Below are 16354 nucleotides of genomic sequence, written 5' to 3'. Positions count from 1 at the left end.
CGGGGCTGGCGCCGCCCGGAACGGCCGCCTCAGCGCCGCCAGAAACCACCCCGGCCCCGGGGGGCCGCTGCACCGGCGCGCTGGCACCCCGCGACCGGAGGCACCGCCTCGGCGGGCAGGAGCTCACGGGGCACCGCGGCGCTGCCCGCCCCGGCTCGGGCCCGCAGGCCGCGCTCGGGAGCCGGCCGCTCCCGGGGCCGGAAGGGGTTTAAAAGGCCGCTCCTCAGCGGGTAGCCCGGGGCCGGCCCCCGAGGGACGCGATCCTCCGCGGCCGCCGCTGCGGCAGGGCCCGCGTCCCGCTCGGTCCCTCCCGGGGCGAGCGCGCCGCCGCCGCCTCCTCCTCACAGGCGCGGGGGGCCCGCCGCCGCCGCCTCCTCCTACCTGACGCCGCCAGCTCCGCACCCTTCCCTCCGCTCCCGCCGGGCCGCGCTGCCGCCCCGCTCGGTGCCGCGGCGGGAAGGTGGGTGGCGGGAGCGGCGGGGCGGGCCGGGGGGCGGTGGCGGGCGGCCCCGCTGCCGCCTGGGGGCGGTGCCGCCTGCGGCCCGCGGCGGGGACGGGACGGGACGGGAGCGGAGCGGCCCGGCCCGCCGTGGCGGCAGCCGGCGGCCTCGTTCCGCTGCCGGGGCTGCCCGTGGGCCGCGGCTCCGGTGCTGGCCTCGCTGCCGGGGCTCGCCACCGAAGCCCCGGGAGCAAAATGGCAGCAGGAACTCGCGGGAGCGCCCTTCCCGCTGCAGCACAGCACTTGTGCCCCCGGCTGCGGGCGTGTGCCGAGGGCCTCGCGTCTGCAGCAGCAGCTGAAAGCCATTTGGCACCTAAAAACTCGGTGGGCCCTCACCTCCCTGCTTTCCTCGGCCCATAGCTCATTTTGGGCAGGATTTCCCAAAGTGTCTTCACTCAACCCTACTCGTTGAGAAGAATCTCCTTTGTATACTGCTGCCGTTTGAAATGCGTGCTTTGCATCCGTGTCTTGCCTTTCCAACACAAACATTTTGAACAACGCAGTTACTGTTTGACAGCAGAGGTTCCACCTGCGCTCGTCTCCCTGTGATCCCTGGTAAGCCATTCCTGGCACAGGGAGCAATGTGGGAAGGCCTAGTGAATGCAGTAACTATTGGAGACCTCAAAGGATAATTTGGGAAAGGAGGGGGTTAAAAGAGATGCACGGTCCCACGGGATTTGTTCCGTTTTAATGGGATAAGCAAGACGTATTTTATGTCGTTGAATACACGCGTTCTGACAGAGTTCATTTCCAACATAGACAACAACAACTAAAGTGACCTTAGTAAGGCAGACCCTAATGCTGAATAGTGAGAGGCTGTGAAAATGGCTACTGATGCAGCAAGTTGAACAGCTGAGCTCCTGCCTGAATTTCTGCAGGTATAGAAGATAAAAAATGCAGAAGATAAAAGATGCATCTGTGTCCACATACACAGGAGACTCATCCTTCCCGTAGAGCCACATCTATCAGTTGAGGGTTATAAATACGAGAAGTATTTGGGGAGTTTTTCCATGCATGCAGCATCATAGAGAAAGCAAGCAGGGAGGAGAGAAAGGAGGAGAGAACACTCACAAAAAGGAATGAGTTTGCGGTAGAAGTAAGGAGAGACAGGCGAGAGAACAAAGCAGGGAAACTGGGAGAGATGAAAAGAAAAATTAGTAATATTTACAGAGGCGAAAGAGAGTGATCGCCAGCATCAAATCCTGCTTTTGAGTACTGGTTTCAGTGACTTAGAATTTCTCCTATGCTCTACTGAAGCACATTTTTAAACCATGAGAAATCTCAAAATTATTTTAACAATTGCAGGAACTCAGAGGTGGAAAGAGCAAAGTGATCTGCTAAATTCCCCTGAGAGAGAGATGGGCTGTTCCTGTACTTAAGAAAGGCAGAGGAACTTCATACAGCAAAAGGTAAGATTAAAGAGACTTTTTTTGTCCAGGTCTATGGCATTGTGAATAGCAGGTATTTATCGGTAAAACATTGTCTGTAACCTTAGTATTCTGTACCTACACTGGACGGCATAGTTAGATGATTCTGTTCTGATGATAAGCACTGCAGATAGCTTTCATGATAGCCGTTTTTGGTGTACACTTCACATTCACATTCACCTTCAGTGAATGTTGTGTATTCTGAAGTATTTTATGGCCGATAGACTTTAGCTGTTGAGACCTATTTTTTCTTATCACCATCATCATGAGAACTTCTGTTCTCATTATCCTTTTTCCCCTAGATATTTCCAGTATCCTGTTCAAAATGTTCCATATGGCGTCATTCCAGTCCTTTATACAATGCCGTGATAACAAGAGAAATTAATAGATGACACGAATTTAAGGCCATTGTAGTTTTTACAGGGTTATTACTTGAAATGTTCTTTGGCTTTAAGCTATTTCCATCTTACTAGATCTGCATGGTTAGTTGAAGAACCTGTTGAATCTGTTTAAAGTTGCAAGGATGTAATGAGCTTTCATGCTCTTTTGGTATTTTTCCACTGCGTAATTAGTTATTTTGGGAAAAATATAGGCCAAAAGTTTTTCATGTTGTATAAGTAAGTGTTAGCTTTGTTTTACACTCATATAACCCATAGCAGGATTTGTATCATGTGTTTCTTCACATAAATAAAATACATTTTTTCTTGATTTAAGCAAAAATCTCCAAGGTACTGAAAATCTCAAGTCTAACAGTTCTAAATAAAATGTAAATAGCACGAGGCTTGTGTGCTACTACGAAAGGTGAACAAATATTTTGTTGAAAATCTCCTGTCAGAAAACTAGCTTACCTGGCTTGTAGAAACCTTGTCCGATATATTGTGACATTCACTGGAAGACTTAAAACCAATTTATAGCAGCACCTAAGTAAGTCCCTGAAATTATCAAATTTTGCGTATTATTTTCAGCCTTTTGCGTGATGAGTGGTAAACGACTTCAGTAGGCTTCCTCAGGATATAAGATAATGATTTGAAATGTACAGCACTGAACATGAAAAAGAAAATTCATTCTCATCTTAGCAGATGATCAGCTTATGCTTGACATCTTAGATGCACGTAATTGGTTTTTGGTCACTGTGGCTTTCAGAGGCTAACAGCAATCCCAAATTACCTAATCTTGGCACAGTACCTCACATGATGAGACTCTCAACAACAGGAAATTCTACAAGTTTGGTCTGTAATTCTGTAAAGTACACCTCATTTCAGTGTCTCTAAATTAGCTTTCCTTGGGGTGTCCCTAATTTTAATTTTGATAGAATAAAGACTGCATAATTCCAATTACAGAATGTGTTACTGCTTTCCGTGGAGCTAAAACAATGCCTAGTACATCATTTATACAGACTCAGGTCTGATCTCATCTAGATAGGCAAGCATTGCTGTGTTTCTTGTCAAATTCGCTTAGTAGCTGATTTTACATGATTCGGTACACAGCAATAGGTGCTGGGATATCTTGGGTCAAAATCAGGTCAAGGTACTTGATCAGATACAGTTCATTTCAGAAGTGGGTGAAGACACAGTGCAGTATGTTCCAGGATACTGGAGGTCAAAACTGAAATTTCAGCTGTTAATAACCCGTGAAATAAAATACAATTATTTGTATTGAGTGGTCACTATTTAATAATCGACACTCACGAGAAGCTGGGATATGTTGACATATGAGCATCCTTTGCATTTTCCTGTATTTTTGAACATCAAACAATGTGAAGTGTGATGCTGTGACTCCGTATTTTGGCAGCAACTCCATCGTAACAGCTTCTACCAACCTTCTACGTTTTGCCCCCTTTCCCTTAATTTTACCCTGTCTCTCATTCTAATATTGTAGTTTACAAAGCCTCACTACAGGCTGGAAAACCAGCTTCATATTATTCTTATACCCAAATAAAGAACTTCTAATTTTGGGGTGAACTAAAAGACTTCCATTTTACCATTCTGTTCTGTACTTCTCTGTATATATTGTGAGAAATTCTGGCTGTCTTAAGTGTTTTAGTGAACACATCTCCAGTTTCTTTAGAGTCTCTTATTTCCAGATTTGTTGCAACGCCGTGTTTTCTGAACAATTCTCTGAAAACGTGGATCTGTGGTTCCCTCTTCTTTTTTTACACACACCTCACACACCCCACACACCCCCATGAGTAGAGTACATTTCTGGTTTGTAACGCATCACTGACATTACTATCCTTGTCAAAAGTTTTGGCATTATAAATAATCAGTAGTCATAGTTTGTTGGTTGCTTATAGCACAGTTTAATGAGCTTTCTCAGTGTGGGTAGCTTGGTGTTAAATTGCAGTTGTATTTCGGAGTGCTATTCAAGGATAATATACATACACACTCAATTTTCTGTTATGCAGGTTTCGGTATGTTTTCATAACAGATCGTGTGTAGATGACAGATCTTATATAAGAACATATGCACTGTTCTTTCTTAAATACTCAATGCAGTGAAGACTTCAGTGCAGTCTCTGAAGTAGGCAAGTGCCTGCTGCCTGTTGGACATTTGACTCCCTGCACTGTGTATTTCAAAGGCATTTATCCAGATCATAGTACACAATCATGTATGTTAGTGAAAAGTAGCAGGTAGTGTCTGCCTTCTGAGAAACAGTACCTTTCAAAGGTGCCTTACATCCCCATGTGTTTTTGTAAATGGAAAATATTTCTCACTCGCACTCCAGAGCTTTAGTTAGTCTTTTCAGATAGTAATTCTCTGTTTGATCTTTGAAGTTCCTACCCATGTAGGGTTGCCTGTAAACTTTACAAACAGAATCTTGCCAAGTCTGATGGTGTTTCACTGTTTCACTTTGTTCAAGCTAGACACAAACTTGATTTTTTTATTTTTTAAGTATAATTTAGTTCTCACAGCGGCAAGCGGGACACGCGAAAAGCTTTCGTTAACATTTTTAATGCGGAGTATTGCTTTTCTGTGTTGGCTCAAAACCCAAGTGTCTTCAGTGCCATTTAAAATCTCTCTCAGGTATACAGTAAATGATTGAATTTGGATGTCGTCTTCTCCTATTCTATGTATTTCTTTTTCCCCCCAGATCGAGCTGGGACTTTTGAACTGGACCGTTGGTAGTTAAGCCCATGTAACTTTCATCTTTACGTTACTGCAACTACGAAATGATATCTTTAAAGATAGATTTTGCTAATTTTAAATGGAAGGACTTGTTACTACTTGTGACTTTAATTCTCACATTATCTCTTATCTGAAGAACATAGTTGAAGTTGTTTTCCAATGCGTTGCTTTTTTGAGTCTGATGAATTTGGCTTTTCTTATTTCTCTAATCACTCTAACAAGCATTGCAGGTAGTGCTTTTATTTTTTTAAAATACCAGGAAGGTCTTTCCTCAGGAGACAGCTGCCTCTACAGTTACTCTAGTGGGATCGCAGCCTCATAAATGTAGGGGTGCTTAGTAATATCTGATGTAAATGCAAATGATGTTCCATATCGCAGTGATAAGCATGGAGTCAGAAAAGCCCTTTGACAGATTCTTTGGCTAGCCTGGAAACAGCTTTATCATGCTAAGAGTTAACTAACGTGTTTTCTTTTTCTAGCTGGAAATCTTGTGTTCGGTCAATATTCTACAGTTCATATTTATTGCACTCAGACTAGACGAGATCATCAGATGGCCGTGGCTTGTATGTAACAAGTGTTTTCTTCTTATTCTTGTTTAAATGCTGAATTTCCTAAAGCTATTTACTATAGGTAACAGTTCATATATGACCAGAGTCCGTCCATGATCCCACTTTTGCTCACTTAACAGTCCTTTACTGAAGGTCTGGCATTTCATTCAGCGGTCATGGGAAAGAGAGGCTGCTCTTTGGGCATGTCGTCCTTCGGGGGAGAAGGACATGCCATCAACTGCAATTGATCTCTGATCAGTTTTTGAAAGAGAAATCCTAACCAAAAGTTTCCAGTGGGAGCACAAAACTAGCCATGAAAATGACGGGTGAATTAGAGAATGTGTGGGTAAATATGGTGTGGTAAATAACTAGTTTTATTTCTTGTGTTACCATGCATGTAGATCCACTTCTTGTGCAAGTGATCACTGTCAAAACTGCCGAGATCTCCTGTCCCAAGTGCCTTAAGAACACAAAAGCGCTGTTTCTGTGTCTGGGCTTTTGTAAACTACCATAAAACTGATGATCTGGCATGATTATGACTGTCCTTTCTATTTTCAAAAAAAAAAAAAAAAAAAAGTAGGAAAAGGTGGTAATTTAGAAACTGTTTCAAGTAAGGCGTCCAGTGTAGAAAATACTTGCTAAAAACTATTTCAGGTGCTCTTTGAGCCTAACGTAAAATGACAGAAGTCTTATTAAAGTTGAACTATGTTGACTTAATTTTAAATTGTTTCAGCTTGATGGCATTTACAGACCTAACTGAGGAACCCCAAAGAGTTGATATGGCTCATAACAGCGCATGTGATTTATGAAGCTTTTCTGTTAGAGGCTATATTAAAGAGCATTAGACTTCAATTTCTTTTTCTTGTTTCAACTTAATACGTAGACTTGCTTTATTTAAAAAACCCACACCTGAAACAAATCAAATTGATAAAAATGTATCACTGCTGAGGGGGGTGGAAAGCAGTTAATTTCTTTTTCTTTCAGGTTGTTTGTGTCCCGCTGTGGATCTTGATGTCCTTTCTGTGTCTAGTAGTGCTATATTACATTGTGTGGTCCGTTCTGTTCTTGCGCTCCATGGATGTGATTGCTGAGCAAAGGAGGACACACATAACAATGGCTGTCAGCTGGATGACAATTGTAGTTCCACTGCTCACGTTTGAGGTAGGAAAAAGCATAACGAGTTTGATGTATCTTGTTCTTTTTTCAGTGGAGTGCTGAATGTTGCTGTGTCTCTTTTTGAACTTACTAAAATGAGAATACTGCTTGTTGTTTTCGAATGAAATAGTAACAGCAAATGCGAGAGAAACCCAAGCGTTCTATGTTTCTTTCAAGTTTTTTGAGGGAAATATGCGTGGAACTACATGTTTCTGTGGAGGCCAGTTTTCTTCACAGATGTGTGAAGTTAGAGATCTGAGATCAGCACATGTTTTAAGAAGCCTGAAAGTGGGTATTGCAGTTAAACTGACATTGTATCATTTTTTTGCCATTTAGATCTTACTAGTACACAGACTGGATGGGCATAATTCTTTTTCTTTTATACCCATATTTGTTCCTCTCTGGCTTTCACTGATAACTTTAATGGCAACAACATTTGGACAAAAAGGAGGAAATCACTGTGAGTATTTACAAATCACGGAAACGGCTTGCAACTCAAGGTTTAAATGTATGTCGTTAAGAGCTGTCTTTTCAAAAAGGACTTTCCTGTGTATATTCTCTCATGAAGGAATCCAGATGTGTTTGTTACTATTGTTTTCAGGTGAATTTAGTAAGTTTTCAGTGTTTATAGTGTCTCTCGCTTTTTTTCTTATTCCTGTAAGAGCACGACTTCTGCTTGGACTCAACTAGACATCCCAATGGGATTTTAATTCTAACTTGTCCTTCCTTGTTTCCATGGGTTTCATTCTCGCGGGACAGGACTGGATCTTTCTACTCTGGGTTCTGAAAGCAGTGTAGCGCCTACCAGTTTTAATTAGCATTTGTCCTAGCAGCCTGAGCTAGCATTCTCTTTCCTCTTTGGCCAAATAGTGCTCTGCGCTGCTTAGTTGTAACTTGAGTTGCCCAAGTGGCCAGTGTACATTTCCCTGGCTTTTATCCCCACCACAACGAACACTGCCGAAAGGAGCACTGGCACTTTCGGCCATCTCATGTTCCTGAACCACTGCAGATGAGTAGCTCTTCCCATCCACCTTGCAGTTCACGTTCCTTGTTGACAAGGCAATGACATTTTTTTAGGATTTTTCAGAGTTGAAAGGAACCAGCTGTGATGTTTGTTATAGAACCTCATTTCAGTTTTGGTCCGATTGTGAAGTATAGTGAGAATTTCTTTCTTTGGGCATGACTAAGCTTATCTCCATACATTTAGTTTACTTTGGTATTGTTATTTCATGGAAAGTTGTTCCTGGTGTTTTGGGTTTTGGTTTTGTTTTTTCAATGCATGCCCTCGATAATTTATGGCCAAGTTAGTCTTTTAGAAAGCCACGTGTCCATTTTGTCTTCTGTAGGGTTAGTTGAATATTTTTATGTAAATTTTTCAAAAAGACTATTCATCTGAAGTGAGCCCCAGAAGACTTGCATGAAAATCCACCTTGAAAGTGCTGAGCGAAATACACCAGTTGGCCACGAAGCGCAGTCTCTGCCAAAAGATGGGTCGTATGGGATCTTCCCTGGCAATCGCTTAATACGTTGCTCTTGTTCAGTGTGAAAGACTTGACGTGGGCAGGCTGTTCCTTTTAACGCTGACCTTCGCTATTGGCTAACGGAGGAGTGCCATCTGCTGAAGTACAAGTGCTGCTTGTGACACGTGAAATGAAATGGCCTCTTGCTCTGGTAGTATAGCTGTAATTTATACACAGGGATACACGCACACAGACATGCGTGATTCTGTGTATATGTTCTGTATGTCTATCTGTGTGTACATGATCTGAACTCTAATGTTGTTACACGATAGGTGTAAGTAACACACTGAGAAGCCAGCACTAACAAATTTTATATTGTTCATATGCAAACAATCAAGAGAACTTAAATGAGATTGCAGAGTCTGCTTGCTTAATTAAATTTTCATTCTGTTCTGCAATCATGTGAAATGATTTTCTTTTCTTTAGGGTGGTTTGGAATTCGCAAAGACTTTTGCCAGTTCCTGCTTGAAATTTTCCCATTTTTACGAGAATATGGAAATATTTCTTATGATCTTCATCATGAAGATAATGAGGAAACAGAAGAAACGCCACTGCCCGAACCACCAAAAATTGCACCAATGTTTCGAAAAAAGACTGGAGTGGTCATTACACAGAGTCCTGGAAAATACGTGATTCCACCGCCCAAGTTAAACATTGATATGCCCGATTAAGAGGACAGGAGCATATTAAATTTGAACTGGGAAGCAGCAGACAAATGTATTTCATCTCATTCCTTGTCCCAATTACTTACAAATAGGTATTGCTGAATCAGTGGCTTGGATTACACAAATCAGAGATCTTGAAGATAATCGGAGAGCTTTTCCAGAGATACGTGGTGGTCTAATTTGTGAACCTGCCCAATGGGTTGGTTGCACGCTTGCCTGTATAGTATTTATATGAACATTTTAGCAGTGTAATATATTGTTTCAAAGTTTTGTCGTGTACAATAGAAGTATTATCTAAAGGTATTTTTTTAAAAACCCTGTATGAAATGCTGTCCTGGTTTCAGCTGGGATAGAGTTAATTTTCTTCTTAGTAGCTGGTATAGTGCTGTGTTTTGGATTTAGGATGAGAATAATGTTGATAACACACTGATGTTTTAGTTGTTGCTAAGTAGTGCTTACACCAGTCAAGGACTTTTCAGCTTCTCATGCTCTGCATGGCATACAAGAAGCTGGGAGGGGGCACAGCCAGGGAGCCTGACCCAGATTGGCCACAGGGCTATTCCATACCGTATGACGTCATGCTCAGTATATAACTGGGGCGAGTTGGCCGGAGGGGAAGGGATTGCTGCTCGGGAACAGGCTGGGCATCAGTCAGGGGGTGGTGAGCAATTGTGTTGTATATCACTTGCTTTGTACATTATTATTGTATTATATTATTATTATTACTACTACTACTACTATCATTCTATTTTATTTTACTTCAGTTATTAAACTGTTCTTATCTCAACCCAGGAGTTGTCTGATTTTCACCCATCCAATTCTCTCCCCCACCCCACTGGGGGGGAGTGAGTGAGCGGCTGCGTGGTTCATAGTTGCTGGCTGGGGTTAAACCACAACAAATGCCTATGTTATTCCAGGTGTCTTTTAGGTCCTAAATAGACACTTGATTTCCGTGTCTGTTTTAAACGCTTGGGTGATGTCTTAGTATAGTACCTCTTTACTTCTTCTGTTCAGCCACAATCATTGTCTTAACCACAGAGGCACAGGAGTGTTGCACTTCTCAGGCAAGACTGGAAAGCTTTTTTGGGGGGAAATAGAAGGTATAGCAACTTGCATGATGGTTTTGAGTTAGCTATGTAAATTTTCATGGCAGCATTTCAACTTTTGTGCTGGCTTGGGAGTTAAGCGTTGCTTTTGTTGCTTCTCCAATGTCATGTTTTAATTCTTCCTGAGCAGCACGTACACCACTCTCCCATTAGACTGGCTGTTTAGTAAGCTGTTCCCTCTTGCGCCATGCGTGCAGTCTATGTCACAAGCATTGATTGTAGGTTTTACAGCTGTCCGTTAGCTGCTACAAATATCATAGCTTGGTCTTCATTACCAACTTTGTGTTGGTGTCAATGATTAAACTTTTCAAGATAGGTTCATTGGTGTTGGCCGAGCATTTTCTTCTTTGAAGACAGACCTCCTTTGACAGACCGTCTTGGACTTCCAGGTGCTTTAGAGAAAGTTAGTCTTTGAAACCTGTACTCCAGTAGCTTGTAACAACATGTGTTGGATGCTCCCACACCCTTGCAGCTTCTCGTGCTTAGGCAAACCCACAGTTTAGGCAGCTTAAATACTACGGATCGTGTTTCCTTAGCGTTAGCAAGGCAATGAGCTAAGAGCAAAGAGCGCATGGACACTTACGCATGGGTGAAAGGTGCGCACCTGAAAAACTTCAGAGACGTGGCGCTTTCATTGCTAACACTGCAGACCTCCCTCTCCCTCTCTGTGGACCAGCTCTTGCCTGAAACCCAACACAGCACTGTCCTATCACTACGCTTAACATGTCATCATTGCACTTTTATTTACTTTTTGGCTCAAGTCAAAAAAAAAAAAAACAAAAAACAAAAAACCAAACTGTAAATGAAAAGCAACAAGTGCTATTGAGCACTTGCTGCTGCTGCTTCATGTCGCTAGGAAACAGACGCTGCTCTGTGATGTCACGGCAGCGCAGCATGGGCGTCACGGTGATGTTTGAGAATTTTCGTTGGGGTTCTCAGTCAGCCGGTCACTTCCTTTCAGCTGGCTGTCTGGCAGGACAGTCTAGCGGCGAAGGTAGATGGCTTCAACTGAACAATTTACTCAAACTGAGAAAAGAGAGTTTAAAATGGAGCTTTCCTCACAGGAAACTTCATGTGCTTCTGCTCAGGCCAAGGGAGTCGATTTGCCAGGCTCGACTCCTCTCCGTCCAGCACGTGGCAAAAGAGCAGCTAATGACGCTGCTTTTGGACCTCCAAGAGAAGAAAGGGCTTTACAAACTTCGGCTAAGCGACCCCAGTCAAAAAGAGAGCGTCTGAGCTCATCTGAGGAGAGCTCTAGCGATACCTGGACACGTCTCAGCTTTCTGAAGAAGCTCTGGGACATTGTTGAAAGCCATCAGTTCGAGTCCATTTGGTGGGGGGACAACGGAAAGTGTGTCGTGATTCATGAAGAACTGTTCAAAGACGAAGTGCTAGCAAGGAGAGGATATCTGAGGATTTTTGAAAGTGAGACCATGAGAAGCTTCACTCATCGCCTCCATTTGTATGGGTTCGCCAGAAAGCTGTGCGATTTTCCAAAATCGGGCTCGCACGATGACCTGCTAGCGGAAGAAACAGCTGGGGAGGTATGTTGCAACCTTGACGTGCAAACTAACTCTCAGAATATTCTAGTGGGACAGATTTCTGTTCCAATGAAATAAGCCTTTACTACCTAGGAGATGAGGATGGTAGTAAATGTTCTGTCATTTGTTTCTTGGGTCATGTTCCGGAGGTCTGGAGGCAGTATTTCCCAGTAGAAATGCTGATAAAATATTACGTTGGTTGTTTCCAGTTACTTTGAGCACATAAAATGAGAAGAGATTCTCATCCTATCGGGATTTTCTTTTGGTATTTGCTGTGTGTCTTGCTGTACCAGATGTGCAGTTGTCTTGTGGCATTTGCTGAAGGCTGAGAAGGTAGTGTCAGCAGCCTATAGTTACCTACCTGGTCATTCCACACTAAAGTTGCTGAAAAGGACTGGTGTTTGGGTTTCTAAGTCAGTTTTTATGCTTTTGAAAATCCTACGCTTCTCTGCTGCCAAGTGGCAAAAGCACAAGGCTGGTTACTACTTAACAGGACTGGATTGCACCATTTTATTCAGCCTGAACTTCAGGTTTAGAACGCCCCTGACGGTCCTTTTTAACATCCCTGTTTCTCTTTTGCAGTTGAAATTCTTAGTTCTCATATCTCTGCCCTTTCCCGTCTCAAGGTGATGGCAACTAACTCTTTTCCTTTGCATTTTTAGTTTCACTTCTACTACAACCCAAATTTTAGAAGACATTGTCTGCACCTGCTAGTGAAGTGTAAGCGAAGCTCTAGTCCAAAAAATCAAACACCAGCAGGTTTTTCACCGGACACGGATCTGCATGCACGCCGCCGGAAAAGAAAACCAGATGCTGAGCTTGCGTGGGAACCCGCTGCCGAGGAGGAGGAGAGCGCTCCCTTCACAGCAGCTCCAAGGGAGAACACGCACGCCTCTGCACCCAGCAAGACCGCACCTGCCAAGCGACCCGCCAAGGCAGCTGCCCCACTCAGGCCTGCCTCTCCGTCTGCGTGCACCGCTGCTCTGACAGCAGGAGGCAGGGAGCAGCTCAATCCTCTGCCCCCCTCCCTTTTGCTGCAGCACAGCAGCCCCGGCCCGGCTGCCAGCCAGGGCGCTGCCTGCGCTGCTGCTTCACCAGGTCGCGCCGTGCCCAACAGCCACTTTCCACTGGGGCTCCCACCGCCCCCCTCCCTAGCTGTGCTGGCAGCAGCCGCTGCTCTCTCTATGCCAAGGCCACCTTGGGGCCACGCTCCCCCCTACCGCCACTGCCCGGCTGGCACCTGGGCTCCAAACAAGGGAGCTGCAGGCAACGGCCTTGGACCCCAGCCCGGGCCACGCTAGGTACCCTCCACAGCTCTTCTAGAAGTTGCATAGTCCGAGGGAATAGAGTGTTCCTAAGTGTTCCAATAAACTGTCTGAATACAAAGCCTCTGCCAGTTGTCCTGTCCTGTTTTTATAGCCATGCCTGTGCCTGGCCTTGGGCCTTGCTCCAGAAAGTCAAAAGGACTTTCATTCTAATGCAGAGTGTGAATTCTGAAAAAACTCTCAAAGTGCCAAAATCGGTGACTTCTATTTGTTACTCTTCACGCTTGCCTTTAATTCAGTATTAGATTTTCAAAGCTCACTAAGATTCTTCGTCTCCAATGAGAGAAAGAAATATTAGAATACTCGCTTCATTTAATTGTGTACAAGCACCTTCTTTCTAATAAAGGCCCTGCTACAAAGGCTGTTAGGTCACACAGCCGTATACTGCGGACTGCTTCCCCCCATTTTAGGCACATCTAATGGACCTATCGTGTCCATGAGGAAGATCTGGTCCTTGCGGTAAGTTTTACACTTACAACACGTAACGTGCTCCATGCGCAGAAACCTCGCCCAGCAAGCCTCTGTCTGAGAAGCCCCTCGGGCTGGCCTTATCTCAGATGATTTCTTTCTCAGTGATCCCACAAACGTAAGGTTAGGAGTGGGCTGTGAGACCAATGGCACATTACTGATGGCAGCCTGCTTTCAAGCACCATTTTTCTGAAGGCTCCTACAAACTCCTTCTTCCTCACGTCATCAGAGATGCATGCATCATATAACATGGTTGTAGTTACTCATGTTTCAAATTGGCACACAACACATCAACCGTGGCTTACAAAAAATACCATTTACTTAAAGAGTTATTTATAGAGGAAAAATATAGTAAGCCACTACTCATGTCCAGTAACGGTCATAAAAATGACACCTTGTTTCCTTTGTCTCAGTAGAGCAGTTCATCAAATATATTTGCTATTGCAAACAATTACTTTTGGAAGGGAATCCCAAACAACTCACTGGTATTCAAGATGCAGACTTGTAAATCACAAGTTTGCGTTCAGGCAGGAAAAAGAGTAGTGAGGGCCAAGACCTACGCTTCTGGAGGGATCAGTTCTTCGGGGATGTCCACCTGCCACACGCCTCTTCTCCCTCTGGCAGGAATCGGTTCCAGAAGCCATCTTGGGTTTGAAACAACAGTCAAGTATTTCTGTTCCAGATGACTGAGGACAGCTTTATTTTCCAGCTCCATGACCTTTTCAGGAGGCAAGGTTTCTGGATACAGTGATGTCTCGCCAATGTCAATTAATCCTGCATTATAAAATTAAAATATACCATCAGTTGGCTCTTTGATCTGCTGGAGAAAAGCTTTCCAAAAGCAAACGTTCCAGAGGACGCGCCGAACAGCTCACTTGTTGCCAGAAGAACACAGCATGAAGCACGCACACCTCAAACCTGTCTCATTCACTGCTGAAGATGGCCCGTGCCACTGAAGAACAGGTGAAGCGTGCAGTTCTCATATTCACAACTCAGTGAATCAGAATCCTGTTAAAAGAAGCCTGCAGCTAAGGAGATACAGCTGCTACCAAAACTCCTGAGCCACATCTGGCCTTGAAACAGCTTCATTAAAAAGAAAACTCTCTCTGCTCCTATCAGGACGCTACTCTATTAACATTTTAAAATCATTAAACTATATGGAAATTCCTGCTCTCTGGACCCCTTTTCACGTCACAAAAGGGAATTTCCGTATTGCTTAATGATTGAAAATGTTAAGATACAGATCAAAGAAGCTTTGATACCTACTCCACAATTTAGCATGCAATTTATGTCAAGCTTACAATCTGCATATTACGTAGTACCTAACGATTTTCAGCACTGTAGAACCAGAACAGTTTTTCCGTGTATGTGATAGAAGTAATTTGTTGTGCAGGAATAGCTAAAAATATTCAAATCAGAACGCAAGACAGATGGTGTAACAAAAGATACCTACAAGAAGAGAGTGCAAAATGAGTGCTGGATAAAAACTTTTAAAGTATACAGTGCAGCAACATACATTGTATTTCAGCACAATGTAAGCAAAGAAACACCACTTCCATCCTAACTTTGTGTTACAGAAACAAACTTCTTCACTGCCCCAATAAGAGCAGCAACGGAGCAGTTGTAGAACTGAAACAGCATTTATTTATGTACCACTCTAACATGACATGCGAAGCACTGCAACGTGACGACTTCACTTGACTACGAGTACTGTAGAACGGTTTCAGCAAGAGTTCCTAAGCTCAAAATGCAAAAAGTGCGGAACTGACATTTATTATCACGCAACAAAATAATATACAACCCATGTTATACCATCTTACTGCATGACGAGGCAGCACAAATCAATTGTATTACTTGTACAGACTTTAGAGTTGTAGCCTAAACTTTTCAGTAGAGCGAGTGTATTTTAAAAACTGAGGGCTGACTAAAATTCTTTATCCTGAAGATCAAAGATACTTCACATTTCCAACACAGTGACAAAGAATAAATTTTATTTACAACTTCCCTCACCGATCTCCGCTTACAGTGACATGGAATCGAAATAGCCCCCAGCCACAGCTCAGGCACCACTCCTTCAAAGTAAGCGTTAAAGCAATGTTATAATAAGCATAACTGCGTAAAGCAGATGTGTACTGGACTGAAGCAAGTTAACAGATTGAAAGCTCGCTTGAAAAATATAATCCAAGGTTGCTTACCTGCAATAACTCCTCTGCCGAATTTTTCCCCTTTGTCCAACAGATCTTGCACTTGTTTTGGTGTCATACCAAACCTATTCAGAAGAATTGCTCTCCATGTTTCATCTTGCCAGTCCTGAACAGCTATATGAACAGCAACGGTGCAGCTCCTGTAGTCTGCTAGCAAGGGACGCCAGCGAGTCTCTACTGTTTTGACTTGGTTCAAAACTAATCCTGCATAGGGCTGCCGGAAGGAAAGGCAGCCAAATTTCATCGCTTTCCTCGCATCAGAACCCGTCCATTTCCTAGGAGCAAACAGACACCCCGAGGTCAGCCTTCACAGACGCGCCCGTCACCGTGACAGACGAACAGGCCTGCCTCGGCGCCCGCCCCGGCCCGCAGGGCGCTGCGCTAAGGCGGGCTGGGCGCTGCCTCCCGGCGGGCGGACTTCCCACCCCGCGGGGCCCCGGCTTGCGAAGGCCGCCGGCCGCCCGGGGCTGGCGCCGCCCGGAACGGCCGCCTCAGCGCCGCCAGAAACCACCCCGGCCCCGGGGGGCCGCTGCACCGGCGCGCTGGCACCCCGCGACCGGAGGCACCGCCTCGGCGGGCAGGAGCTCACGGGGCACCGCGGCGCTGCCCGCCCCGGCTCGGGCCCGCAGGCCGCGCTCGGGAGCCGGCCGCTCCCGGGGCCGGAAGGGGTTTAAAAGGCCGCTCCTCAGCGGGTAGCCCGGGGCCGGCCCCCGAGGGACGCGATCCTCCGCGGCCGCCGCTGCGGCAGGGCCCGCGTCCCGCTCGGTCCCT

General features: G+C 44.8%; 3 protein-coding genes across 3 annotated transcripts; 2 read left to right on the top strand and 1 right to left on the bottom strand.

Moving 5' to 3' along the window:
* Positions 1-1939: 1939 nt before the first annotated feature.
* On the top strand, positions 1940-9510 carry LOC148056690 (transmembrane protein 185A-like). Its single transcript, XM_087748699.1, has 4 exons — positions 1940-5614; positions 6584-6760; positions 7091-7214; positions 8701-9510. The coding sequence occupies exons 2-4, from the start codon at positions 6611-6613 to the stop codon at positions 8943-8945; spliced, it is 519 nt and encodes a 172-aa protein (XP_087604825.1). The 5' UTR covers positions 1940-5614; positions 6584-6610; the 3' UTR covers positions 8946-9510.
* A 310-nt stretch (positions 9511-9820) lies between these two features.
* Positions 9821-12977, top strand: LOC148056689 (uncharacterized). Its single transcript, XM_087748690.1, has 2 exons — positions 9821-11589; positions 12249-12977. Exons 1-2 carry the CDS (start codon positions 11044-11046, stop codon positions 12885-12887), a joined length of 1185 nt encoding a protein of 394 aa, XP_087604816.1. The 5' UTR covers positions 9821-11043; the 3' UTR covers positions 12888-12977.
* A 699-nt stretch (positions 12978-13676) lies between these two features.
* LOC148056688 (protein EOLA1-like) lies at positions 13677-15827 on the bottom strand. Its single transcript, XM_087748697.1, has 2 exons — positions 15575-15827; positions 13677-14153 (listed from the first exon to the last, which is right to left on the bottom strand). Exons 1-2 carry the CDS (start codon positions 15825-15827, stop codon positions 13936-13938), a joined length of 471 nt encoding a protein of 156 aa, XP_087604823.1. The 3' UTR covers positions 13677-13935.
* Positions 15828-16354: the final 527 nt, after the last annotated feature.

The sequence above is a fragment of the Nipponia nippon genome, unplaced genomic scaffold (assembly GCF_047370975.1).
Source record: "Nipponia nippon isolate SJK-2023a ecotype South Korea unplaced genomic scaffold, ASM4737097v1 scaffold_12, whole genome shotgun sequence".
NCBI lineage: Eukaryota > Metazoa > Chordata > Aves > Pelecaniformes > Threskiornithidae > Nipponia > Nipponia nippon.
Note: the sequence above shows the minus strand (reverse complement) of the source record. Positions and strands in the feature narration are given on the sequence as shown.

What these genes read in the sequence shown, in the direction of transcription:
- LOC148056688 (XM_087748697.1), bottom strand. Translation starts at nt 15,827, where the DNA reads ATGAAATTTGGCTGCCTTTCCTTCCGGCAGCCCTATGCAGGATTAGTT. An exon ending in CGGCAGAGGAGTTATTGCAG is followed by an intron (nt 14,154 to 15,574) that starts GTAAGCAACCTT and finishes TTTATAATGCAG; the next exon opens with GATTAATTGACATTGGCGAG.
- LOC148056689 (XM_087748690.1), top strand. Translation starts at nt 11,044, where the DNA reads ATGGCTTCAACTGAACAATTTACTCAAACTGAGAAAAGAGAGTTTAAA. An exon ending in CGGAAGAAACAGCTGGGGAG is followed by an intron (nt 11,590 to 12,248) that starts GTATGTTGCAAC and finishes TTGCATTTTTAG; the next exon opens with TTTCACTTCTACTACAACCC.
- LOC148056690 (XM_087748699.1), top strand. Translation starts at nt 6,611, where the DNA reads ATGTCCTTTCTGTGTCTAGTAGTGCTATATTACATTGTGTGGTCCGTT. An exon ending in TTCCACTGCTCACGTTTGAG is followed by an intron (nt 6,761 to 7,090) that starts GTAGGAAAAAGC and finishes TTTGCCATTTAG; the next exon opens with ATCTTACTAGTACACAGACT. An exon ending in ACAAAAAGGAGGAAATCACT is followed by an intron (nt 7,215 to 8,700) that starts GTGAGTATTTAC and finishes TCTTTTCTTTAG; the next exon opens with GGTGGTTTGGAATTCGCAAA.